Genomic DNA, 27,592 nt, shown 5'->3' on the forward strand with positions numbered 1-27,592 from the left:
CCACTGAACAGTCTGGAAAGCTGTTTTGCTGAGCTCCTGTCATCACTCAATGAGGCACGGGCGGAGTGTGGACGGAGTTTCCAACACACAGTGGATCCCGCACAGGTGTCTCTCCTCGGGTGGCTGGGGAGGGGAGCACAAGAAGGCACTGAGGTCAGAGGGCAGCTGCTACCAGCACCTGGCACCACACGGCAGTCTGGCCTACAGGGTATTTTCTAAACCTGGCATGTGAATGGGTTCCATGGGGCACCCAGCTGCCTCTAAGACCATAAGGGCTTGTTGTGAGAATAGGAATTGCAGCAGGCCCTGGGAAGCTGCCAGACACACACAGGCACCATGTACAGGGCTTCTCAGAGATGGGAGCAGGGAGCAGGGGATGGAGAAGCGTGGGGTCAAGAGGGTGGCCCTGAGCAGGGGGCTGCAGCGAAGACCAAGGGGATTCATAAGCCAGATCCAGGGAGGGGGTCTCCCAGCCCCACCTGCTCCACTAGACTCCTCTCCCGCCGGAGCCACAGCTGTCAAGGCCGCCTTCCTTAAGGCATCAGGGCCACTGCTTGTGCACACAGCTACCATCAGCAGCACGGATTGAGATGGGGTGTGAGTGCAAACTGGGTCTATTCCCCAGGGCTTCAGGGTTGGGGCATCCCTGCCCGTACTGCCAGGGTGTAGGGATAGCAGGGAGCACTCTGGGCACGTGTATGCAGGCTGAAGGGAGACGTATTGGGTTTCGGAGAGGGAAAGAGGGCCCCACAGGTGCCCAGGGACACGGTAACGCTCTGACATCGCTGCACCAGCAAAGGGGCCCCAGCTCTGGATAAGATAAAATGCATTTTAATAGTTTGAAGTGCCATGAGGTGTCTGCATGGCACTGCAGCCTGGGTGAGGGAGGACAGGGCCATCATACAAAGTAGGCGGCCAGGGCTGACATCTTGTCCTTGGGCCGTCTGGGGTTGGGCTTCCCAGGGGGCCTCCTGGCCCGGCCCCGCCCTCGACCCTGCCTTCTCCCTGGTCCACCGCGGTGCATGGGGTGGCAGGAGGCCGCATGCTTCAGCTCCACCAGCTCCTGGAAGACGGGGTCACAAAAGACGCAGCCCATGTGCTGCGTCTCATCGCCAGGGAGTGGGGACTTGGCCTTGTTGAAGTCCACATCAAGCAAGGCGGCCTCACAGACACTGCAGGTGTCGGCGGACACTCGCACGCGGTGGGCGTTCTCGAAGCAGTGCGCTACCACGTTGCACTTGTTGCAGGCCACCTTCCACTTGGGGCCCGAGGTGGGGTCCAGCACCAGCACCCCGCTCTCACATTCCACGCACTGGCCGATGCCCAGCATGCTCAGCGAGTGCTGGCAGGAGGGATGCGTACACTCGTTGCAGCCCATGCCTGGCGGGAGAAGGGAGCCCTGTAAAGGCACGCCCACTATGCCCACCTGCCCTCTGCTGCCTGCTCCCAATGCCTCAAGCCCCTGGATCCCTCGTCCCAGCAGAAGGAACTCTTCTTGGCCTTGCTCTTGGGGACAGCCTTGCTCATGTTTCGGCTCCTGGCTGCCATTACCCCTGTTTTCTGCTTACCTGAAACCTCCTCAACTTTCAAGGCCCCTCGCTGGCGCCATCCCAGTGGGTTTCAGCTGACTCCATCCCCCCTTTGCTTTGCTGCCAGCTTGTTACTGGTAATGCCACATGACCCTCATGTCACTGGGCCACATGGGACCACCCTGTCAGCTACTCTGGTGGCAGCAGGAGGGCAGGGATGGGGTCTCACTCCCCCGGCAGCCTGGGTGCAGACTGAGGCCTGAGGGGGCTTTCTGCAGAGCACACGGTGGATGTGGGCAGACGCCTCACTCCCGCTGATTCCTGGTCTGGCTCGGTGCTCTGTCCTGCCTGCCTGGACATGCGCTCCCTCCTCCAGTAATGAGGACGAGGATGAGGATGGAGGACAGTGGTGGACGCTGACTGGGGGTGCCCGCTCACCGGGTGGGTCCCCCGACTGCTGCATCCTCTCGCTCACTCAGCTCCAGAGGGAGCACTGCACACCTGTGCCCAGGTCCTGAGGGTGGACTAGGGTTGCCTGCTCGATTCTGACACAGAGAGAGGGTGGCACCACTGGCTGAGGCCTAAGCAGTGCCCCAGCTACATCCAGGGTCTCTCGTCTCAGTGCCAGTGAGTGCAGGAAAGGCCAGGGTGAGGGGTCCCCTCAGAGTCCAGCCTGGTGCAAGGCAGGGGTTGGCACTGAACAGAGACTGCAGCTACCTGTGGACAGGAGGGTGCGGCTGCACTCACCTTTCTTCATGTCTCGGAAGGGTGGGTGGTTGTAGCAGTAGGGGCACAGTGGGTAGCTCTTGCCCCGAGAGCCTGATGACCACAGGACCAGCTCGAAGTCATCCAGAGGGCAGCGGAGCTCCTTGTAGAGCTTGATGGTGCCGTTCTGGGGGAGCGTGTAGGTCTCATCGCAGTGGGAGCAGTGCAGGCGGCTTGGCTTGGCCTGAGGCAATGCCAGGCGGGTGGCGTGAGGGTCACTGGGGCCACCGACTTGGCACCCACCCCCACTCCTCTCATGATACAAAGTATGTAATCTGTCATGCAGAACCTGTGACACACTGCCAGGCAAGGAGCATGAGTCTCTGGCTCTTGCTCCACGCGTGCAGAAAAGGCAGCTCTAAAATCTCTGTGCATACATTAATGCCCATGATGGCAAGTGGCATGGTGTTAGGGAAAAATGCACCATGTGTGTTTGCGTGGCCTAATGGCTGTGTGTTCTAGGGGACGTGGGGACACTGGGTATTTTTTGGCAAGGCTTCTTTATGCTCAATCATTCTTTTGTGACAACCAGGACAAAGAACATGATTCCTGCTGATCAACGATAAAGCTGAGGCCTACAGGGGTGAGGCAGCTTGCCTGAGTTAGTGTTCCGTGCACCTACCTGGATGTACTTCATGAAGCGGTGGCACTTCCCACAGCGTGAGAGGGGCTTGCCTGTGGCCGCCAGGGGCGAGAAAGACACCTCCATCAACTCATCCATGCCTGCGGGCAAGCAGAGTACAGGAGTCATCTCCCTCCCAGTCCCCAGCAAAAGGCTCCGCAACACGTGGTCAAGGGTCTGAGTGTGAAAGGGTCCCTATAGGCGGTGGTTTCTACTGTCCCTGGCAGCACGGCAGGGCAGCAGCCCTGTGCGTCAGAGGCACGTGTTCCTGGCCGTGTGTGGTTTTAATGCACCTGCTCTTTCAACCCAGCCAGGAGGTGTCACTGCCCTGGCCTACGGAGGCCTGAAGCCCAGATCTGGGAGCTGGTCCCACGTGGGGACCTGGGTCCCCAGGTACTGGCCTTGCTGACAGAGAGACACCCCTCTGGTGAGGGGCAGGCCAGAGGCAGACTCTACCAGCAATGGAGTCGACAAAGTAGTGGAACTTCCTCTTGAACACGTCCAGGGTGTGGCCCAGGACCTGGCGGTAGTCGGCCTTGCCCTGGGCGATCAGGTTCAGCTGCTTCTCCACTGCACTGCGGATGGTGGGGAGCACCAGCTCTGCATCTGCAAGTGGGCAGGGGGCAGATATTGCCCTGAGCACTCGCACCCAGGGCCATGCCACCCCTTCCCAGGCAGGGATACTGCCCTGTTCACCCCTCCCGCTCTGGCCCGTCCTCCTGGCCTCTGCCCTACCCACCAGTCCACAGCCTCAGATGGTACCAGGCTGGCTCTTATGACCCCAGACCTTTCCTGATTTCCCACCTGGAAATGTCAGGCAGAGTGGCCAGGGATGTCCTGTGGCTAGAACCACATCACAGATGAGCTCCAGGCCGCCCTTGGGCCAGTTTTGTGCTCCTCCCTCTCCCCTTGGCCCCTGGGGAACCTCCAGGGAACAGGGCTGAGGCACCTTCGCCTCCCCTTTTGGTTCCCTCACACATCTGTTCAGCCTTCAAACACACTGAGCTCCTGCTCTGGGCAGGTCCTGGGGGGTCCTGGGGCAGCACCCCTTCAGCGGGTGTTGAGGGAGTGTGTGTGGGGCTGGGGGATCACTGTAGGGCAGGGGCCTGTCTGGAGCGGGCAGCAGAGCCAACATCCAGGGAGAAGCCAGGGAGATTCGGTGGGCCCTGGGGGCAGGACTGAGGAACTCACCAATCTTATAGTAGCCATGCACCAGGACGATGCCGAGGTTGGTGGGCTTGAGCCGGCGCCCGCTCTCCACCGTGACATAGTTGCGCTGGCAGATGTTGTTGATATGCACAGGGATGCTGGCATCCGTGCCTGCAATGTACAAGGCCCCAGGGTTCCTGGCCTGCCTTGGACATGCCCCACTGAACCATGTGCTGTATCACCTGTCACGGGGCCCCTGGTGCTCAGGCCCTCTCACTGCTCCCGGTCACAGGAAGGAGGGCTGTGCCCTGAGCTCCCCCTGCACTGTGCTGGGCACCAACTGCATGCATTTCATGTTCTGCCTTGAGAACACAAGGGCAGCCCTCCCTGTACGGGGCGCCTACTCCTGCTTTATGGCAGAGACAACAGGCTCAGAGGTTAAGGAACTCTCCAAGGTCACAGTGCTTATTCTGCGCCTGGGAAATGTGACTTCTATGGCTTCTCCTGCCTGGGTCCTGTGGCACCCACCTGCTCCCGGAGCCAGAGCCCCACTCCACCAGAACACGGAGGTGCTTACAAGCTCACTGCAGAACTGCCCTCCCCTAAACCTGGACAATTCTGTCCACTTCCTGTCTCCCACCTCCTCCCTCTCTGCAAGGCCCGTCACGATCCCCAGGGGAGGCTCCCAGTCCCCAGGATTCCACTCACCCACCCAGAGGAGGTTTCCTGGCAGAGGGGCGCAGCGGAGGCTGAGGCGTTTTGACTATGGCGGGTGCCAGTCAGAGGGGCAGAAAGGAGGCTGGGGCTCCCTGCATGCTCACCAGCATGGACAGGTGACACACACCTTCCCAAAGTAGCTCGGAGAGAATCTCACATGGGAAGAAACTGGCCTCTGGGGGCTAAGGAGCCTGCCGAGGGCCCATGGCTCTTGGCACGAGGCCAGCTCTGCACCCGGTGTGGCAGGCTGTGGGTGGTGTGTGCCACTACCACCCCGAGTCTGCCGGGCGCCATGACGCGTGGCGTGGGCTCCTCTGTGGCGGCTCTGGTCAGGCCCTTTTTACACACTCCTGGGGGCTCAGTCACAGGGCCACCCTGACCACTCTCCTGTTCAGAAGGTAACACCAGAGCCCTCTTCACTGTCACAAACTTGTATTGGTGATTGGGTCTGGCTCACTGGCTAGCATAGGGCTGCCAGGAGCCAGTGTCCCATCAATGCGAGAGGGCAGAGGACACGGGGGAGCAGAGCCCACACTCCACAGTGGGCTGAGGGCTATTTCAGGACCCTGGCAGGTGCCCTGGACCCCTGAGAGGAGCAAGCCCAGAGCTCTGCTCTCCTGCCAAGATCGCCATGGTCACCAGGACCCCAGCCTGGGAAGAGACACTCCCTGAGAGTCCACCTATATGACCACTGCTGGAGCAGAGCCTGGACACAGTGGCTGTGACATCCCACAGGTCTCCAGAGCCTGTCAGCCAGGGGTAGTGCCCCAGGGAACAGGCAGTGCCCAGCGGCGCGAGTGCCACCTGGGGAGAAGGCTCCGGCAGTGAGGCTGGCCCCCGACATGTGAGACATCTCACAGCTCCAGGCCTGGGGACTTGTGAGGCCACCACTCCTGTGAGGAGTGTGCACTGGTGACTACACTTTTGCTTTGATAAACTCCCTGGGCTGCCCGTTTTTGCGTGGAAACTTCCTGGTCACCCTTTGGGGAGCCCTGTGTCTGGGACAGGCATTTCTGTTCTCTCCCAGGGAAGTAGCTCCTGTGAGATCTCATTTCCCTGTCACCTGATTTCAGGACAGCCCAGGCTGGCTGTGTGGACTCAGGGGACTGCCAATATGATTTCTATGAGTCACCTGGCATTTGGGCCAATCTTCAGCCTTGTGGGCGTTAGTCGGCGTGTGCACACCCCACAGTGCACAAGGGCACATCTGGGCCTTCACAGGGAAGGCCAGGTCCTGAATGGAGGCCTCAGGAGGGGATGCCCGCTGTGGACCTGCCTGGCTGGCCACACACTGGGTCACCGGTTTCCAGATGCCAGCCCATGGAGGGGTGCTGGGCTGGGCACACAGGGCTGGCGGGGCAGCTTTGTGAGTAGACTCGAAGCCTGAGTACTGGAGACGGAGCCGGCTCTGGGGCCTGGGCAGGCGCACCCACCGATGCCATGCTTCTCCATGAGCGTGATGAGCTCGGCCTCCGTCAGGTAGTCGGGCGGGTTCGTCTGCTTCTCCAGCATCTTCACCTCGCCCACAGGGAAGGCGTCGCCCCGCTGGCAAGTGGGCAGGCTCTCCTCCAGGGGCACGCTCTGCCAGGGCATGACCTCCGTGAAGCCTGGAGAGATATGCGCCGCCACTCAGGGTCCCCAGCCTGGGTGGCCGGGGCCTCAGACCCTGGGCCTCCCATCCCCAGACACGATGTAGAATGTTTGTCTGCCCATGAAGGCACAGAGGAGGAAGGCTGGGCCCGTGGCGTGACCTGGTGAGAGGACGGTCTTCCCGGAGCAGGTGAAGAGCTCGGGCCCAATTCTGAAGGAGATGGTGCTCTGCAGGTACTTGCAGTCATGGCTGACCGTGGCGATGAAGTGTCTGGTGATGTACTCATAGAGCCGCCACGCGTCACCCCCTGCAACAGGCCAGGGCTAGTCAGTTGGGAGCCAGCTGGGGGCTCTGGCCGTGAGGAGCCCCCAGTACTCTCGCTCAAGCAGCAAGGTCCTGCTTACAGAGCCGCTGTGCAGGACACGCTGCAAATCCTGGGGAAGGAGGAAAGAAAATGTGCAGGAAGGCCAGGCGTGGCGGCTCATGCCTGTAATCCCAGCACTCTGGGAGGCTAAGGTGGATGGATCACTTGAGGTCAGGAGTTTGAGACCAGCCTGGCCAACATGGTGAAACCCCATCCCTACTAAAAATACAAAGAAATTAGCTGGGTGTGGTGGTGGGAGCCTGTAATCCCAGCTACTCGGGGGGCTGAGGCAGGGTGAACTGCTTGAACCTGGGAGGCAGAGGTTGCAGTGAGCCGAGATCGGGCCACTGCACTCCAGCCTGGGTGACAGAACAAGACCCTGTCTCAAAAAAAGAAAAAAAAAAAAAAGCAAATGCGGAGGAAGGGAACACAAGCCTCCATGCCTCAGTGGTTCCTTTCTGGCTGTGGCTCCCACCATCCTGCACAACCTCCTGTCCCTGCTTCTGGCGGGACTGCTCTTCAGGCATTGGCCTGTCTTTCCACTGTCTCGTGACATGACACCATTGCTTCAAACTCAGACTGTCCACAGGTGGCTCCTGTCTCTACCTGCACTGCTCTCCCTTCATTTGCCTTCTCCTGGCACTCGGACCACTGGTACCACCTTAGGCCAGCTGGGAGGTAGGAGGTGTGCTGCCCCCTCCCCCATACCGCCACTCTCTACCCTGGTTTCATTCATGTCCCCCGTGGCGTCTGCCCCCTTGCCTCCCTGCAACAGCACCTGCTGCTACCTCTTTACTCCTGTCCTGGTCCCATAGCAATGGAGCTCATCTTCCAGGTGGCCCCCCATCCCCACAGCCAGGGCAGGCAGAGGCTGAAGGAGCCCCCACATTGCCAACAGGGCCTGCAACCTTCACTGTCGCAGCTCGGCCTTCCCTCCCTGGAAGCATGCCGGGTATGGGGTGAGAGCGTACCTAATTCAGCCTCTGTGGCAGACTTCATGGGGGTGATGGGGGGATGGTCGCCGGCGTCATGGCCTTTCCGCGGGCGGTTGATACCTTCTGCTAACAACCGCTTCACCTGAGGGAGAGAAGACAGAGCAGAGTCTGTGGCTGGGCTCGGCTGCCTGCCTGGGTTTGGCTGATGTACCAGACCTGGTCCCAAGGCCTCAGTGACACACACACATGCTGAGGCCGGCCCGGCTCCACTCACCGTGTCAGCCCAGTAGGGGTGGTTGGCCTGCTGCCGCAGAGAGCCCTTCAGGTCAAAGTTCTCAGGGTAGTGGGTGGTCTCTGTCCGTGGGTAGCTGATGTAGCCTTGCGTGTAGAGCCGCTCAGCCGTCTGCATGGCGTGCTGCGGCCCCATGCCTGCGAGAGACAGGAGGTTCTCAGAGGGCCAGGTACGTGGGGATGGCCAGCTGCCTGCCCTGGCCTATGCACTCAGGCTCCCCCACTGTGGCCGGCCCCTCCTGGAGGGTGACGGTGGCTCTAAGCAGGCACAGCTGGAGTGCAAAGCTGCTGGCCGGGTGGGCACCTATGCCACACAGTCTTGTATGAGGCTGAATCCTGCACCCGTAAGGCTGAATCCTACACCCAGGATGGGCCTGATGGGAAATGCCGCTCACTCTACCCCACGATGCATCCTCATGGGGCTCATGGCCATGGGGATGAGACATGGCCTTCAGAGCACCACTCCCCATGCATTGTCCATGGAGCCATAACCATACCTCGGGGTTGGCTGACGACAGAGTTAGCACGCAGCCCCATTTTGAGCCCTTGGGTGTTTCTGTCCTCACAGCACTTTGGGGCCACTCAGGGGGGCTCGTCCTGCTACTCCCTGACCAGCAGAGGCAGGCGCTTAGCTAGCAACCACTCCCAGCATTGCTGCCCTCTGAGGACGCTGGAGCCACCACTCAGTGTCCACTGAGAGGACACTGCCCATAGTTCCCTGCGGGGGTGGGGGGCACCAATGCCTAGGGGCTGACAGCTGCCAGAGACCACCAGCTTTCCAGCCCAACCCCCTCCTCGTTACTAAGGAGAAAAGGCTGAGGAGATGAGGCTGAGGGGCGACGTTCACACTGGTTCCCTGAAGGTGACATCTGGCTGGGGCCTCTCCCCTCACCAGGGATAGCTGCTCAGGGACTCTAACATCAGGATGTCCCCTCAGGTGGTGACCAACTTTACCACCTTTACAACCTAAGGATAAGTGAAATCCTCCTGAGGCTCAGATCCCCTTGAAGCCTTGGGCACCATCCTGCAACCCTGGGCACTCGCTGCTCCAGGCTGAACCTGCCTCAGGAAGCCTTCTGGTGACTTGAGAGAAACGTCCCTACACACCCAGAGAAGAGCTGGCCACACGCAGCATCTCCACAGTGTTCAGGGCCAGGGGCCTCTGCTTGGCCTTTTCTTTCCTGCTTGTGGCCTCCACCTGGAAGACAGGACAGTCAATGATTTGGGGAAGGAGGAAGACACCACCACAGAGGGAATCAAGATGTGTGGACGAAGGGTCTGGTTTCATTCATCTGGTCTCCCTGTTTCTCCAATTCATTCTTCCCAACAGTCTAAAGACTTGATTGAATATTTATTCAGGACCAGGAAAGGAAAAAGAATGAAAATTCTTTTTTTAAAAAAAATTTTGGCTGGGTGTGGTGGCTCACGCCTGTAATCCCAGTACTTTGGGAGGCTGAGGCGGGTGGATCACCTGAGGTCAGGAGTTCGAGACCAGCTTGACCAAGATGGTGAAACCCCGTCTCTACTAAAAATACAAACATTAGCTGGGCATGGTGGAACGTGCCTGTAATCCAAGCTACTCGTGACGCTGAGGCAGAATTGCTTGAACCTGGGAGGTGAAGGTTGCAGTGAGCTGAGACCACGCCATTGTAATCCAGCCTGGGTGACAGAGTAAGACTCCATCTCAAAACAAACAAACAAACAAAAAACCAAATTTTTTTTTTTTTTAAGAGACAGGGTCCTGCTCTGTCGCCCAGGCTGGAGTGCAGTGGCACCATCAGAGCTTACTGTAGCCTTGAACTCCTGGGTCAAGTGATCCTCCTGCCTCAGCCTCCTGTGTAGCTGAAACCACAGGCACACACCATCATGTCTGACCAATTTTTTTTTTTCAATTTCTTGTACAGACAGGGTCTTGCTATGTTGCCCAGGCTAGTCTTAAATGAACTCCTGGCCTCAAGTAATCCTCTCGCCTCAGCTTCTCAAAGTGCTAGGATTACAGGCACATGCCCGTCTACTTTTTAAATTATTTTTTTCAGAGACAGGGTCTCCCTGTGTTGTCCAGGCTGGTCTCAAACTCCTGGCCTCAAGTGATTGAATATTCTTTTCTGGAGAATTTTCTAGGGAAAGAGAAAACCTGGAAGATTGAGGAGTCAGAAGGGCTGCAGATGGAAATCCTACAGAAGCCAGCATCAGCCAAGCTACAGGGATGGCAAGTGGGGCCCGTCCCAGGGGAAGTACCACTCCTTGTTGTGGGGAGGGCTGCTGCCTGCACCTGCTAGTATTGCTACCTCTTCTGATTTTTCAAGAGAAGCTAGAAGGCAGAATTTTAGTATGAAATCTCATAATTTTTAAGTGCTGGTAACTATTCTAGAATTTGTGTAAACACCATGCAGGTTAGTGGAGTGCATCTGTGAGCTGTGCTTTGTTGGGGTCCTACCACTCTCTACCTCTGCTGAACACTTGTCGGAAGAGACAACTCTTTGTTTTGCCTATGGCAAAAACAATCCAAACAACTCAACCCCAGGCCCTGGCCCTTGCCAATCCCACGTAGGCTGGTCAGGGCAGTGCCTTCTGCATTCCAGACAGACAGATGTGGGTGCTAACAGAGGCCAGTTGTTATGTGAAGCTGGGCTCCCCAACGTGAGGCCTGGAGGTGGCAACAGTGTCTCTGCAGGAATGTGATCAATGCTGACAGCCTGGAGCAGCTTTAGAAGTTTCAGATGCCTGAGACGATGGCATGGCGGGCAACAGGGCACTCAAGGAAGGCCAGAGAAGGACAAGGAGAAGGCGGCTAAGGAGGCCAGGCTGTGTCTCGACGGATCTGGTAGCTGTCATGCCTGTAGCATGTTTACTTCAATAGCCACAGATGTGTCCCCAACCCGTGCAGCCAGGTCACCTCACCCTTTTCCTAACAGCCAAGTAGCATGTCCTTTCAATTCATAGAAGCCCTGAGTAAGAAACATAATCCCATAAAAGCGTGCAAGCTGATTGCAATTGGAATCTCAAGCCTTTCCCCTGCTAGCTGTGACCTTGGGCAAGTTCATCAGTGTGCACCAAGGTCCCTCTACAGTTGTCAGTTTGAATCTCTGTGTGAAATGGAGTCCTGCCACATGGAGGTAATGCCTAGTGGGTCACGTGGAAAGGGGAGAGTGGAAGGGGTCCGACAAGGTCACAGGTGTGGACAGTGCCTGGTACGGAGCGGGCATGCAGTACACTGTGGCTATTGCACTGGGCAGAAATATCTTAGGAGTATATGAGGGAGTAACCATTCAGCTTTCCAAAAAGATGTCTGTGTTTCAGAAAGGGGGAGAAAGACGTGGACTAGGATCACAGGCTGTTCCTCCAGCGGGAGGCATCCAAGGGCCACCCTCACCCAAGGCAACTGTGATAGATGTGGGTGGAGCAGGCACACCTGGGCTTCCTTCTCCAGCTTTGTCATGTTTAAAAACATCTGTGCGATCTCCCGGTCGAACACTCTTACTCGGTCCCAGTCCAAAAGGAGAGATCTGTCTTTGTCAGTGTTAACCTGCAGGAAAAAGGATAAAGGGTGAACGCACAAGAAAAAGTCTCCAGGTGAGCCCAACGCCAGGAAGAACCAGGACAGATGAAGCTGGTCCTTGTCTGGGAGCAAAATAGCCCTGGCTGTAATGGCTCACAGCTGTACCTGTTCAGGTGGGCAGATATGCAAGCTGACATCTGGCCCTCTCCACCCCTTGCCCCAAAACCAGGCAGCCAGTCTCAGGAAGGTGGCCCAAAGCTGAGGCCGATGTGTCCCTAAGAAGCACCTGAGCCCCTACTTCTCACACCACCCCTGCCTATCCCCAGTGCCTGGCCAGTGGTAGGTATGGCCACCACCAGGGTCCCAAGCCCCGTGTCAGCCAGAGCAGCTCCAAGGCAGCGTCTCACTGTGTTGCTAGGCTGGAGTGCAGTGGCACGATCGTAGCTCACTGTAGCCTTGGACTCCTGGCCTCAAGCAATCCTCTTGCCTCAGCCTCCCAGGCTGTTGGGATTACAGACATCAGTCACTGTGCCTAGCTGTATTAAGTCTTACAGTGAGCTTCTGTGGAGGCTTTTATTTGAAGAAAGGGTTCTAGGAATTTTAAAAAGTTTGAAAGCCAATGGTCTCAGTCCAGTGCTTGGACCTGACCACTGAAGCCACTGATTCCTGTGGGGTGACCTCACCCTGCACTGCCAGAGCTGAACTCATTCCCACTTATCCAGATTCAGCATATACAGGCCCAGTCTCTTCCCACTGCCCCCATGAAGGCGGGGGTCCCTCAGCCCTAGGCACCACAGACCACTTCCAGGTACAGCCGTCCACACTTCTGCCCTCAGCCCGGGGCCTGCCGGCTGATGATGATGGAAGACTCTCAGAATCCATGCCCCAAACCCAGAAAGCCCCAGCATGAATAGAGAAAGGCAAGGAACCTTGGCCTGCAGCACCCAGTAGGTCTCTGGTTTGAAGGACTGGATTTTATCATGTCTCTCCACACAGAATCCCAGGGTTGGAGTCTGACACGGCCCAAAGGAGATGAGAGAGCTGTCTAAATCACCGTATTTCCCCTGGAAATATTTAGTCTGAAACCTGGAGGGAGTGGAAAGATATTTTGGTCACTGATTCACTCAAGACACTATTATGACCAACCATGTGAGTCCAGCCCAAGGCCAGGGGTGGTGCATGAAGGAGGTGGCATCAGGTGGTGTCCCCACTTAGAAGCCAGTGGGAGCAGAGTGGGCATAGCCTTAGGGAGGATTCATGTGTGTACATGGGTGACAGAGGCAGTGAGAGAGCAGACAGAGGTTTCTACTGTCTCAGGCCAGGGAGCCTTCTATTCTATTCCATCTACTGCACACTCTCCTCAGGACCCCCAGAGCAAAGACAAACACACTTTATCAAGCAGGGCATATGTGATCTCTGTCAGCTAAATAAACAATTTTCTTTAGGTCTTTTTTGTTTTGGTAGAGACAGGGTCTTGCTGTATTGCCCAGCAGGAGTGCATTAATGGGGATTCACAGATCATTGCAGCCTTGAACTCCTGGGCTCAAGTGATCCTCCCACCTCAGCCTCCCAAGTAACTGGGACTACAGGCTCACACCACCACACCCAGCTAATTAAAACAAAATGTTTGGACAGGCACAGTGGCTCATATCTGTAATCCCAGCATTTTGGGAGGCTGAGGTGGGCGGATCACCTGAGGTCAGGAGTTCGAGACCAGCCTGGCCAACATGGTGAAACCCCATCTCTACTAAAAGTATAAAAATTAGCCGGGAGTGGTGGCAGGAGCCTGTAATCCCAGCTAGTTGGGAGGCTGAGGCATGAGAATCACTTGAACCCAGGAGGCAGAGGTCGCAGTGAGCTGAGATTGTGCCACTGCACTCCAGCCTGGATGACAGAGTAAGACTCTGTCTCAAAAAACAAACAAACAAAAAAATTAATAAATTTTTGTTTAGCCTGGGCGCAGTGGCTCACATGTGTAATCCCAGCACTTTGGGAGGCCAAGGTGGGCAGATTGCTTGAGCTCAGGAGTTTGAGACCAGCCTGGGCAATACAGTAAAACCCTGTCTCTACAAAATGCATAAAAATTAGCCAGGCATAGTGGTGCACACCTGTAGCACCTGTAGTGGAAGGCTCAGGTAGGAGGATCTCTTGAGCTTGGGAGGCAGAGGTTGCAGTGAGCTGAGATTGTACCACTGCATTCCAGCCTAGGCAACAGAACAAGACTCTGTCTCAAAAAAATAATTTTTTTTTTTTTTTTTTTTTTGTAGAGATGGGGTCTTGTTATGCTGCCCAGGCTGGTCTCAAACTGCCAACCTCAAGCAATCCTCCCATCCTGGTCTCCCAAAGTGCAGGGATTACAGGTGTTAGCCACTGTGCCCGGCCTTCTTCAGGGTTGGTGAAATCCCCTGTTGCTCATCCTGGCTCGAGGAGGCCTAGGGGCCCCCGAGGGGGACCAGTAGAGGCAGGTCTCTGGCTGAGGGAGAGTGAGGGTGTGCCCAGGACTCCGCGGGTGTGGCCAGCACCTGGTGAACGCACAGCCGATTCGCAGGTCCAGCTCCTGGCGAGCATCCACTGAGAGCGCCTCGTTGTGGTCAGGCTCGCCCAGGCAGGCCATGGCATTACAGATGTCTGTGTCCGTGATGGAGCTAAACCTGGCCCGGAACACGGTCTTCTCGCCACCATGGGCCTTGTTCATGACGGGCAGAACAGCATCAAGAACCTGGGGGTGGGGAGTGGCCAGCTGTGACTCACCTCCCAGATCCCTGCCACAGCTCCCCACCCCACTGTGAAGCCTGGCTCCTTCCAGGAAAGAACACGTGTGCTCGGCTCCCTCTCCTGCCCCTGCCAGACCCTCCTCTATCCCCTTTCCTGCACCTGCCAGACCCTCCTCTATCCCCCTGCCTTTCCGGAAGCCCTGAGCACTCCACAACACCCCACCACATGGCTTCCTTTACTCCCATCTAGAAACATATTTGAACACTCCCTTCTTACTCCCGCCCTCTCTTCTAATCCTCTGCTTTCACCCCCACCAAATCAGGAAATACTACTGCCAAGTACATGAGGGACCTCTTAGTCCCCAAACCCATCCCATGTGACACGATTCCCTGCCTTCTAGGAGGGAGGGTTTGGAGGGGTGGATGGAAATTTTAAGAGGCTGAAGAAAAGACAGGGAAGGAAAAAAGAATGAAGGGGAAAGGAAATGGGCAAGAGCAGGGAGGCCACGGGTGGTCCTAGCTTGTGGTGGGGGCAGCTCGGGCTAAAGCACAGCAGGGGTCCTGGAGCCGAGACTCACTAGGAAGGCCGTGCAGTGGGACTAGGGTCGCCGCCGGAGCCTGGCCACGCAGCTTCCTTACTGGGAATAAGTGGCTTCATTTCTGAAGGGAGAAAGCCCCATGAGCTGCCCCCATTCTCCACTCCCAGATGCAAAGGCCCCCAGGGAGGAGCCGCCCTGCAGGGGAGGAGAGGCTATCTGGGAAGAGACAGAGTGTGATCGCATTTGCTGAGGGTGCTGTACTGCAACGCCAGGTGCCTCAGCTCTGTCTCACTGACCAGCTCTTAAGCCACGGGTGAGAGCTGGGGGTACAGGAGCACAGGGGCGACCCATAGGGAACAACAGTCTGAAGGGCACCAAGTGAGACCAGCAGTCATGGCCACTGTGAGGGCACCATGGCCGGGGCAAGCATGGGGCATGGGGTGTGCACAGGGAGCTGCCACCTGCTTCTCTGCAGGGCTCCCAGGGTTGGCTGGAGGTAGGAGGCATCCTGGGTGAGGCAGGAGATGAGCAGAGCAAGGCCTGCAAAAGGAGCTTAGTGCTGAGGTCGGGAATCAACCGGCATCAACCCAAGGTCCCTGAGGAGTCACGCTGGGCACAAGATGCTGAACACCAAGCTGCCCCAAGACAGTCCCATTCTGAAACCTGCATCCACCCAGACAATTTGGCCCCTCCTATGTTCACTCATACCGTGAGGCCTCAGCAAGCGGAGGAACAACTGACCACCTTTAATAGAGCCTATGCAGTTGAAAGTATCTATGGAGTTTCAAAACAAAGGGAGGGGAGAGGTGTTTTTAAACCGGTACAGTTTAGTCCCTCCTTTGGCCCCAGGAGTGATGTGACTGACTGCTGGTGTCAGTTTGGGGCTGGCGTCAGAAAGGCCAAAAGTGAGGACCAAAGTGAGCCTCACACTCACCTCAAAGCAGATGTTCTCCCCCTCCTTGTCGCAGTCCAGCCACAGCACGATGTAGTCGCAGCCTCTGCCCTCCACCTGCCACACAGCACAGGTTCACACGTACCTGCTGCAGACCTGGTCCGTGCCACCCGCCCCCAGTGCTCCCATCCAGGACAGGGCTTGGTCCCAGGCCCTGAACCTCAGTTAGGAGGACTGGTACCTGGGCTGGGTAAGGAGCTGGCTGTGTTGAGGCTGGCTCAGCCAACAGAAAAGAATTGAGTTTATAATTGATGTTTTTTGGACCAAAAAAAAAAAGTATAAATGCAACATGATCTTACACCCCAAAACTGCCCAGAAGAAGGGTTAAAATGAAATAACCCTAAATGATAACAGCAGTTGTCTTGGGTAATATGATTATGCATAATTTTTTTGTCTTTCTACTTATCTGCACTTTCTAATTTTCCATAATCTGTATGCATTTGTTTTAAAATTAAGGAGAAAAAACCCCCGACCAAACAAGCTATTTTAAAAGCAGAAGGCCTGCTCTCCAGGACTGAGGGTTGGCAATGGCAACTGCCTTGTGTGTTGGGGGTGCCTGCAGGTGCCTTGTGGGCCACCAGGGGGCACTCACAGAAAAAGCTAGCAAAGGCCCCCCTGTCCAAGGGGTATTAGGACTCAAGCAAGGGTGGGCAAGGACATGGCAGCTGTGGAGGGTGGGGAGCCCCAGTGTGCTCATGCCCAGGCCAGCCCCACGCACCTGCAGGAACTTCACCATGTTCAGCTTGGGGTTAGCTTCTTTCTTCTCCGTGGGAGCTTGGCTGAACAGTTCTGCGGGGTCCACTTTGTCCCATTTGTTGTATTTTCCTACAAACCAGTCACAGTGACATTGAGTCACACCTCACAGTTCACAGGAGCTCAGCCTCTGAGACCATCATAACCCCAAGAGGATGTTGGTCTCATCCCACAAATGAGGAGGGGAAAGCTTGGAGAACAATTTGCCCAGGGTCATCCTGATGATCAGAGGCAGAGCCAGGATGCGGGTTCAGGCCTTTGGTAACCCCCTCCCATCCAGCCTCCTTTCTGCTCGGCCGCTGAGCAGACCCACCACACCCCGGCCAACCACAGGAGCCAAGCAAGCTCTCGGGGGGCTGCCACTCTGGCCTCACTTCCGGGACTTTCCCTGTGGCTGGGAGCACCATTCCTGGGCTGGGTCTCTTTGCCTGAGCACTGGACCCCACAATGGTGCCTTCATTGACACTTCCAACCTGAGTTTCTGGAACTCTGTCCTTCCACCCAGCACTCTGTGGGGGCACACATGTGCGCAGTCGTTCCTGTTAAAGGACCATCTTTTTGAGCCTCATGCCCAGCACATTCACCTACTCATCTACAGAGACCCGGTTCTTGCATGCTCAGCTGTCTGGCTTTCTTTTAGGCCCCATTTCTTTTTTTTTCTGAGACAGGGGTCTCGCTCTATCACCCAGGATGAAGTACAGTGATACGATCACGGCTAACTGCAGTCTCGACCTCCCAGCCTCAATCCATCTTCCCACCTCAGCCTCCCAAGACTACAGGTGTGCACCACCATGCCGGCTGATTTAAAAAGAATTTTTTTTTTTTTTTTTTTTGTAGAGACAGGGGTCTCACTATGTTGTCCAGACTAGTCTTGAACTCCTGGGCTCAAGCCATCCTCCCCAGGCCCCATTTCTTGCATCCTGGGAGAATGGGGTCAGACAGAGCCAAATTCAAATCCCGGCTCCCCACCTGCCAGTTGGAGATAAAACTTGGGGTCCAAATGCTCAGCCACACAACTCAGTCACCATCATTGTCATCACTGTCATCAATGAGCAGCAAGAACAAGGGCTGAGGCTTTGCTGTGTGTCGGGCCCTGTGCTGAGTGCTTTGCCCTCACTGTCACACTGAATCCTTAGCCTTGGGAAGCAGATGGCATTGCTGTGAGACCCATTTCACTATGAGAAGTGTAAACTCAGAGGCCGTCATTGCCCACATCCCCAGCCAGTGAGCCAGCAGAGCAGGGGGAAAAGCCTGGATCAGACTCTTGCCAACCACATGGCCCCACACCTACACCCAGCAGGTCACTAATACCGGCGCTTCCAAGGTAATTGATAACAGTAACAATATAGGAGTGACAACGACAGCCACCAAATGACCGACAGATGACGGTCAACTTGGCAACAGCAGCAGCCTTCTCTTAAATGCCTGCACAGGTCAAGCCCTTCCTAAGATAGGTGCTGCCACTTTGTCTACATAGGAAGGCACACAGGGAATGCAGTGACTAAGGGGTGCCACTATGATGGGGACCCAGGGCTGAGTTCCAGAGCCTGGGTTCTGGGCACCGCACCAGGGACCCTCTCATCACCACTTCATGATCTGCTGGCCTTATGACTCATGGAGTTGGGACAAACTTCCCTTCCTAGAGGCATCTCCTGGCTTCAGCTGGACCCTGGCCAGTGCCATGCAGAACTCCCTTCAGTAGGATGGAGGGTAGAGGGGCTTACCCAGGAAATCCAGGGTCATCACGTGACCACAGACAGACGTCATCTTGAAGCGCACTGGCTGGCCAGCAAAGGTCCCAGTGTACTCGTGGACTGAGCAGGCCCCGTTCAGCCCTTTGTGTGAGGACAGGCTCCCTGGGGATGAGGAAGCACAAAGTGACTGGCTGCTTCAGCTGAGCTGAAGACCCTGTGGAGACCCCAGCCCGGATGCCACCTCCCAGAGGGCCAGAGTCCTCCTTCCCCAGAGTGGTGAGTGACGACATTCCGCAGACTGGTGCGGGTAGTTGGGCACTGAGAGATGGGACGGCGCTCAGGGAAAACAGCATCTGCCAACAACCTAGCACAGAGCACTCTCGATGCAGAGCCCCAGGCTGCCGGGAGCCAGGAGCAGGCAGGGGTGGGCTCTTTCTCTGTATTTATGTTTTCACTCTTCAATTCCATTTTTGCCTCACTTCATGGAAACGTTATTCATCGTTTACTAAAACAGACTCCAGATCTACTCTCGGTTACCAGGGACCTTCTAATTATCGAATTCTCACCCTCTCCACTGACCATACTCAGCTGTACTTTCTCAGCTTCTGGGCACCGGCCACCACTTTTGGGGCCCCCTGTCCCCTGCGGACCATGCCTTCTCAGCTGAACAAGGGTCTCTTCCCCTCTCAACTGCTGGACCAAGGGGAGGCCAGGTAGGTGCCTGTCATTTCTGGGTACCCAGCATCTAAAACTCTTCCTACTTGGAGGGAATTCAAAGACAGGGGGAAACAGCACCCTACCAGCCACCCCAGTGGCCAGAGTTGGGGGTGAGTGGCAGACATTCCCTCTCCAGCTCCCTGGTGTCTCAGTAGTGCCTGTGGCCATAGCTCAGTCCATTGGCTACTCTGGAGTGACGTGAGGTCCACAGGACAGTGGGAGTATCCAGGGGTGACAATGCCTGGGGCATAGCCTCATCAGACCTTGACTGGGGTGTGGTCCTCCTGGCTGTGTCTCCTTCCTTCCAGGGCTGGTTTCTACTACCTGTACCTAATAGCCCCACCAGCCCCAGCATATGGATAATGACTGTCCTTCAATTTCATTGTAAATTGTGCCTTGTGCCTTCTGGGAACCCCAGCTTTGGCACATTGCCAGGAGTGGAAGCAAATGCACCCCACTGTGACATACTGAGATGCTTCATTACCACCTGCCGACCCGAACCAAATCTACCCCAGCCAGGGTGGAATCACATTAGGAAAAAATGTCCTGTAACACATAAACGACTGTGCTTACAGACCAAAGCAGGGCTGGTCTCTCCTACCTCTAGAGAGGATTTTGGCAATTGACTGTGCCAAGGACGGCTTTTCGGCAACCATGAGCACAGTCTTCATCTTGTCTCGGTCCTTCACACTCCAGTTTCGGGGCACTGGCAATGAAAAAGTTTAGACTCCACTCTTCCGCAGCACAGCACTATTACCAATGCTGACTCCTAAAGGGAAGAAAAGACACTCAGGATAGCAATGCTGTCAATAGAACCTACACCACTACAAGGAAAATCACTTTAACAAAGAAAAAACAAGACCAACCTGAGGCAAGAAGAAGAAAAATTAGGGAATTAGGGAAACTTGAAGACATCTGAGATTAAAAACAAGAAAAAACTACCAGGTCAGCTGAAGTGGCTGAGATGATCCTGGGAATGTAGCTCCATGTGGGGGAAGGTGAAGTGGCCCCAGTGATCTCAGGTCAATTTTATTCCTAAATCCATGCTAGGAAGATGCTGGGGCCTGGGGATCTGGAGTGATGGGTCAGGCCAGGTGGATGCCTGGCCCTCCTCTCTGGACTGGCTCTTCCACCTACAGGTGGACTCACCTGGAAAGAGGAACTATCGTGGCCGAGAGCAGCACCTCCCCCTCAGCGAAGCACTTGGATGCCCCAGGACACTTTACAAAATGCAGATGCCCAGGCTGGGCCCTCCAGGTCCTTCTGATCCATGATGGGCCTGAGACCCTCTGGCTAGTCAGTCCAGCCCCAAGCAGACATCAGGACTCTGTCACATCTATCTCCCACCTATTCCACTCCACCTTTTGCTTTGCAGGTCATGCTCTGGCCAAATTAAATCAAGTACCATCATCGAAGCAAACACGCACTTGAAGCCTCTGTGCCTGCGCTCCCCTGCCTGAGAGAAAGCTCCGCCAGCCCTGGAGGATGCAGCTGGATGGCCCACAGGCCCAGCTCAAGTCTCCCAACACCACTGGCAGGATAAGTCAGCCCTCCTGTGCCCACAGCTCTTGGGCTAGGTCTCCATTCCAACCCACTCACATCATGCCATCATCAGCGACTACCTCACCCCCAAAATAGGACACGATGGGCTTTGTGTCTGAATCACTGTTGGTCTTTGCAACAGCTTTCTGTGCCTGACACATGACATTCAATACCTGCTAGCCAAGTAAAAGAAAATCACATGAACCCTTTTTGTTTTTTCAGTCATTATAAATGTAGCACTGATGTTTATAAACATAGCACTGTATTAAAAAAAGAAAAAAAAAGACTTGTATTGAGACAACTGGGAAACCTGCTGTGAAAAAAAATAAAGTTAGACTCCTGCTTCCTAAATCCCACTAAAACCGATTCCAGATCTAGCAAAGGTTTGAGTAGAAACAATGAAACCAGAAAAATATTAGGAAAAACATGTGCTTTTAAAAAAAATCTCACGAGCTGGGTGTGGTAGCACATGCCTATAGTGTCAGCCACTCAGGAGGCTGAGGCAAGAGGATCGCTTGCTTGAGGCCAGGAATTCAAGGCTGTTGTGTGCCATGACTGCACCTGTGGATAGAACAGCCACTTCACTCCAGCCTAGGTGACAGCAAGACCCTGTCTCAAAAAAAGTAAAAGCAAAATAAAATAATCTCAGCATAAAGAAAAACTACCACCTAGATGGGCACAGTGGCTCACGCCTGTATCCCAGCACTTTGGGAGGCCGAGGTGGGTGGACCACTTGAGGTCAGGAGTTCAAGACCAGCCTGGCCAACATGGCAAAACCCCATCTCTAATAAAAATACGAAAATTAGCTGGGTGTGGTGGTGGGTGCCTATAATCCCAGCTACTTGGGAGGCTGAGGCATGAGAATCGCTTGAACTCAGGAAGTGGAGGTTGCAGTGAGCCGAGATCATGCTATTGCACTCCAGCCTGTACAATAGAGCGAGACTCCATCTCAAACAAAAAAAAGAAAAGGGAAAACAACCATGTAAGTACCTTTGTGGTATCACATCATGTCCAACAACACTCACAGAAGAAACTCAGAACTACAATGAGCTTGTGCTTATCACATAGGGAGAGACTCAAAGTCGTTGTACACACAGCAGATGAGGGCATGGGGAAGTTAAATGGGAACAACCTCTATGTGCAGCAATTCCACTCCTTGGAATGAACTTAATAGTCCAGTTATTTATTGAGTACCTACTGCATGCTTGGCCTAGTCCAGGATGCAGGGAATACAGCACAAAGCAACACCAGGTCCTGCCCTCCCGGAACTCATGCTGTAGTATGGGAGCAGGGGAGGGACAGGGCAGGGCTGGGTGACACCTGGGAGAAGAGTCCAGGCAGAAGGAGCAGGGAAGGTGAGGTCCTCGGGGAGGATATGGCTGGGCAGGGGGGCTCATGGGGCTGAGGGAGGGAGCAGGGGTGTAGAATGTGGGTCTGCTCTAGGGGTGCTGGGAGGCAGCAGAGGGTTTGCATAGGTGTGGGATAATCTGACTTCAAGTGTTAAAGGGACCTCTCTGGCTGCCACATAGAAGAGGATGAATGGGCCCTGGGTAGCAGTGGTGGAGGATGCGAGGGAAGTCAGAGTCCAGGCAGACCTGGGATGGCGGGACATGGGAGGGGGAGGGGAAGGTGAGTCAAGAATGACCTGAGGCAGAGCTGGGCATGGGCTCACACCTGCCATGGGCTCACACCTATAATCCTAGTGCTTTGGGAGGCCAAGGCAAGAGGACCACTTGAGGTCAGGAGTTTGAGAAGAGCCTGATTAACACAATGAGACCTCGTCTTTACAAAAAAGCAAAAGGAACAACCCATGGCTTTGGCTTAGGCATGACAGGAAGGGACTGGCAGTCTGAAGTGGGACTTCAGATGTGTTAAACGGGACCTGCCCATTGGACAGCCTGGGTGGCCTGGAGGAGGTGGCAGCAATGTGGAAGGAGCCCAGGCTGGGGGTCGGGAGATGAGGAGCTAGCAGGCTGAGTCAGGAGGGGTAAGGTCCTGAAAGCCACAGGAAAGAGCACTTCAGGGCAGTTATCACCATGTGGGGGACACTGACAGGCCAGGCGAGATGGCAGCTGAGACCTGACCATAGGGTCTGGCAAACAGAGCCCTGGGTAATCCTGATGGGGCCATGTGGTGAGTAACAGATGAAAGCTGCATGGGGTGAGCTCAACAAAACCTGGGAGATGGGAGAAGGCTGGTGCAATGTCCCCTCTTGTTTTAGGATGGTGGTTGTGCCAGCATGTTCTCCGCTGATGGGACTGCTCCAGCAAGAAGGAAAGGAGAAGCTGCGTGCTGGAGGGGAAGGAACTGCTGCAGTGATGGCCTTGGGAGGGTGAGGGGCAAGAGAGGCAGCCGGTCAGCATCCAGGCGATGCAGAGCTGCCACAAGGCTGCACTTCTCTTGGTGGAGGAGGAGGCATGGTACGGCTGTCCACTGAGGGAGGACAGGTGGTGATGCTGCGGGCAGGCCCACAGCAGAGGAAGCACTGGATTTAGTTAGATGGGAGAGTCCAGGTGAGTAGGAGGGAGAGGGAGTGGGTCAGGGTTCGAGGGGAGAGATTACAAGGACAGAACCTGACTCTGAGTTGGGTGAAGAGGGAGGTGAGGGTTGGGGAGGGTCCACAGAGGGTGTGCTCTGTGGGGTCCAGGAAGCGAGGCACAAGAGCAGGAAGTGGGAGTCAAAGAAGCAACTCCCAGAGGGTGGGAGGCTCAAACAGGAATTACAGAGGGGCCTGGGTGGTGGCATGCTGACCCAGGGAGGGCAAGGGCTGTGAGACAGGTAGAGAGTGAAGTCACCTGGGGAGACTCACAGGAGTCAGTGGTGGGCCCTGACAAGACTGTCCATGTGGACTCTGAGTCCCCAGGAGGCAGGACAGGGCAGCGCTGGAGTGGCCTCAGGCTGGGCACGGTGGTGCCTGTGATGAACCACATCAGTGGGGAGTTCTCTGCAGCATTATCAATCATGATAAAAGGTTAGAAACAAGCTGGTGTCTGTCAACAGGGAGGTGGTTAAATAAAAGCATGGCATTCTCTGGCCGGGCGCGGTGGCTCACGCCTGTAATCCCAGCACTTTGGGAGGCCAAGGTGGGCAGATCACGAGGTCAGGAGATCAAGACCATCCTGACTAACATGGTGAAACCCCGTCTCTACTAAAAATACAAAAAATTAGCTGGGCATGGTGGCGGGCGCCTGTAATCCCAGCTACTCGGGAGGCTGAGGCAGGAGAATGGTGTGAACCCGGGAGGCGGAGCTTGCAGTGAGCCGAGATTGCGCCACTGCACTCCAGCCTGGGCGACGGAGTGAGACTCCATCTCAAAAAAAAAAAAAAAGCATGGCATTCTCTACAGTAGAGCACCTGGCAGCATTACAAAGGAAAGCATCTGCTTGGTACATACTAATGTGGATCAGATCACTGAAATGAATCATGCTAAGAAAGCTGGGCATGTAACGGTGTGTAGAGAGCACTACCATCTGTGATCACACATATGTGTGCACACGTGTGCACTTGATTATGAAGAGGCGATATGTCTGGATGGAACGCAAAACAAACAGTCCAAGCAGTCACCTGGAGTGGGTGTTAGGGCCTGGAGGTCAGGGCTGGGGGTGCCTCCTCACCACATTCCCTTTTGCACCTTTTACATTTAGCACCTGGACACAGGTGACTGAGGGACAAGAACTAAGACAAGGGACTTTACAATAAAACCAGAAAAATAAAGGAGGGTTGTAAAGGGCATTGTTCAGAAAGGATGCCAAAGGAACCCCTTCACTAAAGGGGCTTCTGCTGCTCATCATGCTGTGCAGGGGAAGAGGTCCAAGGTCGGCCTTGGGCTGTCAACCTTGTTCCCCACTTAAGAGATCACAGGACTACAGTGAAATCGGTAATCTTGACCAGAAAGCTGTCCCAAATAAAATGACAATTTGCTTTTTTCCTCAAAATAAGTAAGTGGATGTTCCCCTTAAATGTACAACCATCCCACAGTGAAAGAGCCGAGGCCTTGTGGAATGACGACACTGTCTGCAGATGAGCTCTCTGGCCCATGACAGCTCCAGCTGCATCTCCCAAGGCTCTGCTGCGCACCCACCTTTCCTCCCCGTGCGCCGGCAGGCTTCGACCTAGGCCACTTTTCCCCCTTAGTCTACTTGCTCTGACCCCTGCCCCTCCCCTCCTGAAGACTGCATCTGGCGTCAGCAGTCTGTCTCTCCCACAATTGTCAGGTTCATTGCCATATTTCTGGCACCCAGCATGCACTAAATGCCTGCTGAGGGAATGAATGAACAACCAAGGTGATTATGACTGGCCTCTGCTCTCCGTTCTGGGGAAGTTTTGATTCTACCAAAATCAGAGGCCCAGAAGTGAGGTTTAAAAGAGATCTAGGGACTCCCCTTCTCTCACCCTGGGAAGCCAGAGGCCAAAAGGGAAAACTCGCAGCAGAGGGGCATTGTTCTGTGAGGGTCTGAGTTTCCCATCTCTTCCAAAGTAGGAAGTTTTGTCCTAAAATGTTTCCTCAGATTTTCTCATGTCTATGCCACAGAGTAGTCAGCAATTACGTATGACATAATGAGGACACACCAGGGACCAGGCAGTCCTGCCAGCATCCTAGGCAGGGATGCTAATAGGTGCTGCCATTTTATTGGCCTAGACTGGGACTGTGGGGTCAGAGAGACCAGAGCTCCAGTGGCTGGACTTGGTTGTTCTAGAACCCGTGCCCCAAGCCTGATCCTGCCCTGCCTCTGTGAGCACTCTGATGGAACAGCAGCCCAGCTTTGCTTCCTTGTAGCACTCATCACTACACTTGGTACAGCTTCCATCTACTTATTCAGCTCTTGTCTTACAGCTCCTAGAAAGTAAGTAAGCAGCAGGAGAACACGGGTTTTGCTTTGTGCATTCTCATGGTAAATAGACAGTGAGCAAATACTTTGCGAGGCTGAGGCAGGTGGATCACCCGAGGTCAGCAGTTCAAGACCAGCCTGGCCAACATGGTGAAGCCTGGTCTCTACTAAAAATACAAAAATTAGCTGGGCGTGGTGGCGCGTGCCTGTAATCCCAGCTACTCAGGAGGCTGAGGCAGGAGAATCACTTGAACCCGGGGGCGGAGGTTGCAGTGAGCTGAGATCGCGCCACTGCACTCCAGCCTGGGTGACAGAGTGAGACTCTGTCTGCAACAAAACAAACAAAAAAAGAAACAAGCAGATGTGGCTTGGGAGTAGGCCTAGCAGTGGCCTGAATAGCATTAAAATTCCTAGGATTTACCACCTCAGTAACTTTACCAAATGCTTCCAGAATCAGGAAAAGAGGGAAACAACCATTTCTTAAGCTCCTCCTTTGTAGTAGGCACACCATAGCTATCAACACTATTCAATCTCGCCAGCAACCCCATAAGGCAGGTGTTGTAATTTTTTAAAACTGTGAGTAAATGGAGGTTCAGAACAAGTCACACTAGTGTCAGGTGACCTTGGCAAAAGAATCCCAGGACTGGCTAGCCATCAAGCCCAAGTTAGGCTGGCCTCTCAGGTCCTGTTTCGAAAGGTGAGAAGATAAAAAGGCAAGACTAGGAACATCTTACCTTTCCTTTCTGCGAGAAATTATTGCCCCTGGATTCCAGCTAATTTGTTCACAAAAGTACCCTACTTCATTTACAGATAACAGGTCAGAGAACCTGGGTGCCCTCAAAACCCAGCCAGGGCCTAGGGGGCGGCGAGTGGAAGCTGCCTGGGTGTGTACCGCACCGATCTGGGCCCCGGTGGCTGCACAGCTTCCCTGAGCCTCAGTTTCCCTACCTGTGAGACTGGGACAGCAGATCTCACTCTAAAGAGCTGTGGGAGGGTTCGAAGAAGAAAAGTATTAACCACAGCGCCTGCTCTCTGCAGGCACATGGCGGGCCCATCTCCACCTCCCTGAACCCCCACAGCAAGCCCCGCGGGAGAGGATCACCCCCGCCAGGGAAGAGGCAACAAGAATGCAGAGCCCGGCCCGGGCCCTCTCCTGAGCTCGCGGGTCCTCCGCCGGCCAACGTTCAGGAAACAAGCCAGAAAAATGCGTGCGCTTCCCGCCTTTCTGAGCCGCCCGGCGAGGGTCCCGCAGCCCGCCGCTCACCCACAGCCGCACCGCGGATCCAGCTCCGGTCCTTGTTCCCGGGGCGGCTACCGACAACCCCTATTTCCGGGTCCAGCCGCTTCTGGCGTCCCCGCGTCCGGTGTGCCAGCGTCTGCCCTCCGGCTCCGGCGGGTCGGCGTTCTTAGGTTCCGTGGCTCGCGGATTCCGGAAGCACCCCAGGGAGTGGCACTTGCACGCCGCGGACCGCAGGGATCCCCAAGCCTGCACCCAGATTCTTCCCCGCCACGGAGAGACAATCATGACAATTATCATTACAATGATTATGAAAACTGGCATGAAAACATTTATGCTGTTAATAATTAAAATAATAAAAATGTACCGATGTGTGTATAGCAGGCTTCTTTCGATGCTGTAAAAAAATCTGTGGAATGAATGAATGATCTGTGTAAAATACATCTGGAAGATGAATTCTAAAATTAAGTTATTTATTTATTTATTTATTTATTTATTTTGAGACAGAGTTTTACTCTTGTCGCCCAGGCTGGAGTGCAGTGGTGTGATCTCGGCTCACTGAAACCTCCGCCTCCCAGGTTCAAGCAATTCGCCTGCCTCAGCCTCCTAAATAGCTGGGATTACAGGCGTGCGCCACCACGCCCATCTAATTTATATGTATATGTATATATATGTGTGTGTATACATATATATATAATATATATATATATATTTTTTGAGGCGGAGTCTCACTCTGTTGCCCAGGCTGAAGTGCAGTGGCGCAATCTCGGCTCACTGCAACCTCCGCCTCCCGGGTTCAAGCGATGATCTCGCCTCAGCCTCCCAAGTAGCTGGGACTATAGGCGCGTGCCACCATGCGGGCTAATTTTTTGTATTTTTTTAGTAGAGACGGGGCTTCACCGTGTTAGCCAGGATGGTCTCGATCTCCTGACCTCGTGATCCGCCTGCCTTGGCCTCCCAAAGATTTTTATATTTTTAGTAGAGACGGGGTTTCACCATGTTAACCAGGCTAGTCTTGAACTCCTGACCTTAGGTGGTCCGCCTCCCTCGGCCTCCCAAAATGCTGGGATTACAGGTGTGACTCTTCACGCTCGGCCAACTAATTTATTTGTTAGAGCATTAGGATTATGGAAGGTTTAAAATACGTTTTATG

General features: G+C 54.9%; 1 protein-coding gene across 4 annotated transcripts; it reads right to left on the minus strand.

Annotated features, from left to right (window-relative positions):
- Window positions 1–815: 815 nt before the first annotated feature.
- On the minus strand, window positions 816–26,570 carry TOP3B (DNA topoisomerase III beta). 4 transcript variants are annotated; one of them, XM_055375073.2, is made up of 19 exons: window positions 26,467–26,544; window positions 19,774–19,980; window positions 19,433–19,600; window positions 18,145–18,276; window positions 16,386–16,492; window positions 15,650–15,724; window positions 13,985–14,181; window positions 12,392–12,548; window positions 11,376–11,489; window positions 9,071–9,161; window positions 7,947–8,101; window positions 7,709–7,814; window positions 6,534–6,680; window positions 6,216–6,389; window positions 4,108–4,236; window positions 3,373–3,522; window positions 2,917–3,017; window positions 2,277–2,478; window positions 816–1,380 (listed from the first exon to the last, which is right to left on the minus strand). In XM_055375073.2, exons 3-19 carry the CDS (start codon window positions 19,500–19,502, stop codon window positions 899–901), a joined length of 2,589 nt encoding a protein of 862 aa, XP_055231048.1. In that variant the 5' UTR covers window positions 19,503–19,600; window positions 19,774–19,980; window positions 26,467–26,544; the 3' UTR covers window positions 816–898. The 4 variants fall into 4 exon arrangements, with proteins under 4 accessions (XP_055231048.1, XP_055231049.1, XP_018874218.3 ...); XM_055375074.2 differs by lacking the exon at window positions 19,774–19,980 and adding an exon at window positions 26,151–26,186 and having other exon boundaries at window positions 26,467–26,525; XM_019018673.4 differs by lacking the exon at window positions 19,774–19,980 and having other exon boundaries at window positions 26,467–26,570.
- Between the last annotated feature and the right edge of the window lie 1,022 nt (window positions 26,571–27,592).

The sequence above is a fragment of the Gorilla gorilla genome, chromosome 23, assembly GCF_029281585.2.
Source record: "Gorilla gorilla gorilla isolate KB3781 chromosome 23, NHGRI_mGorGor1-v2.1_pri, whole genome shotgun sequence".
In the NCBI taxonomy this organism is placed as follows: domain Eukaryota; kingdom Metazoa; phylum Chordata; class Mammalia; order Primates; family Hominidae; genus Gorilla; species Gorilla gorilla.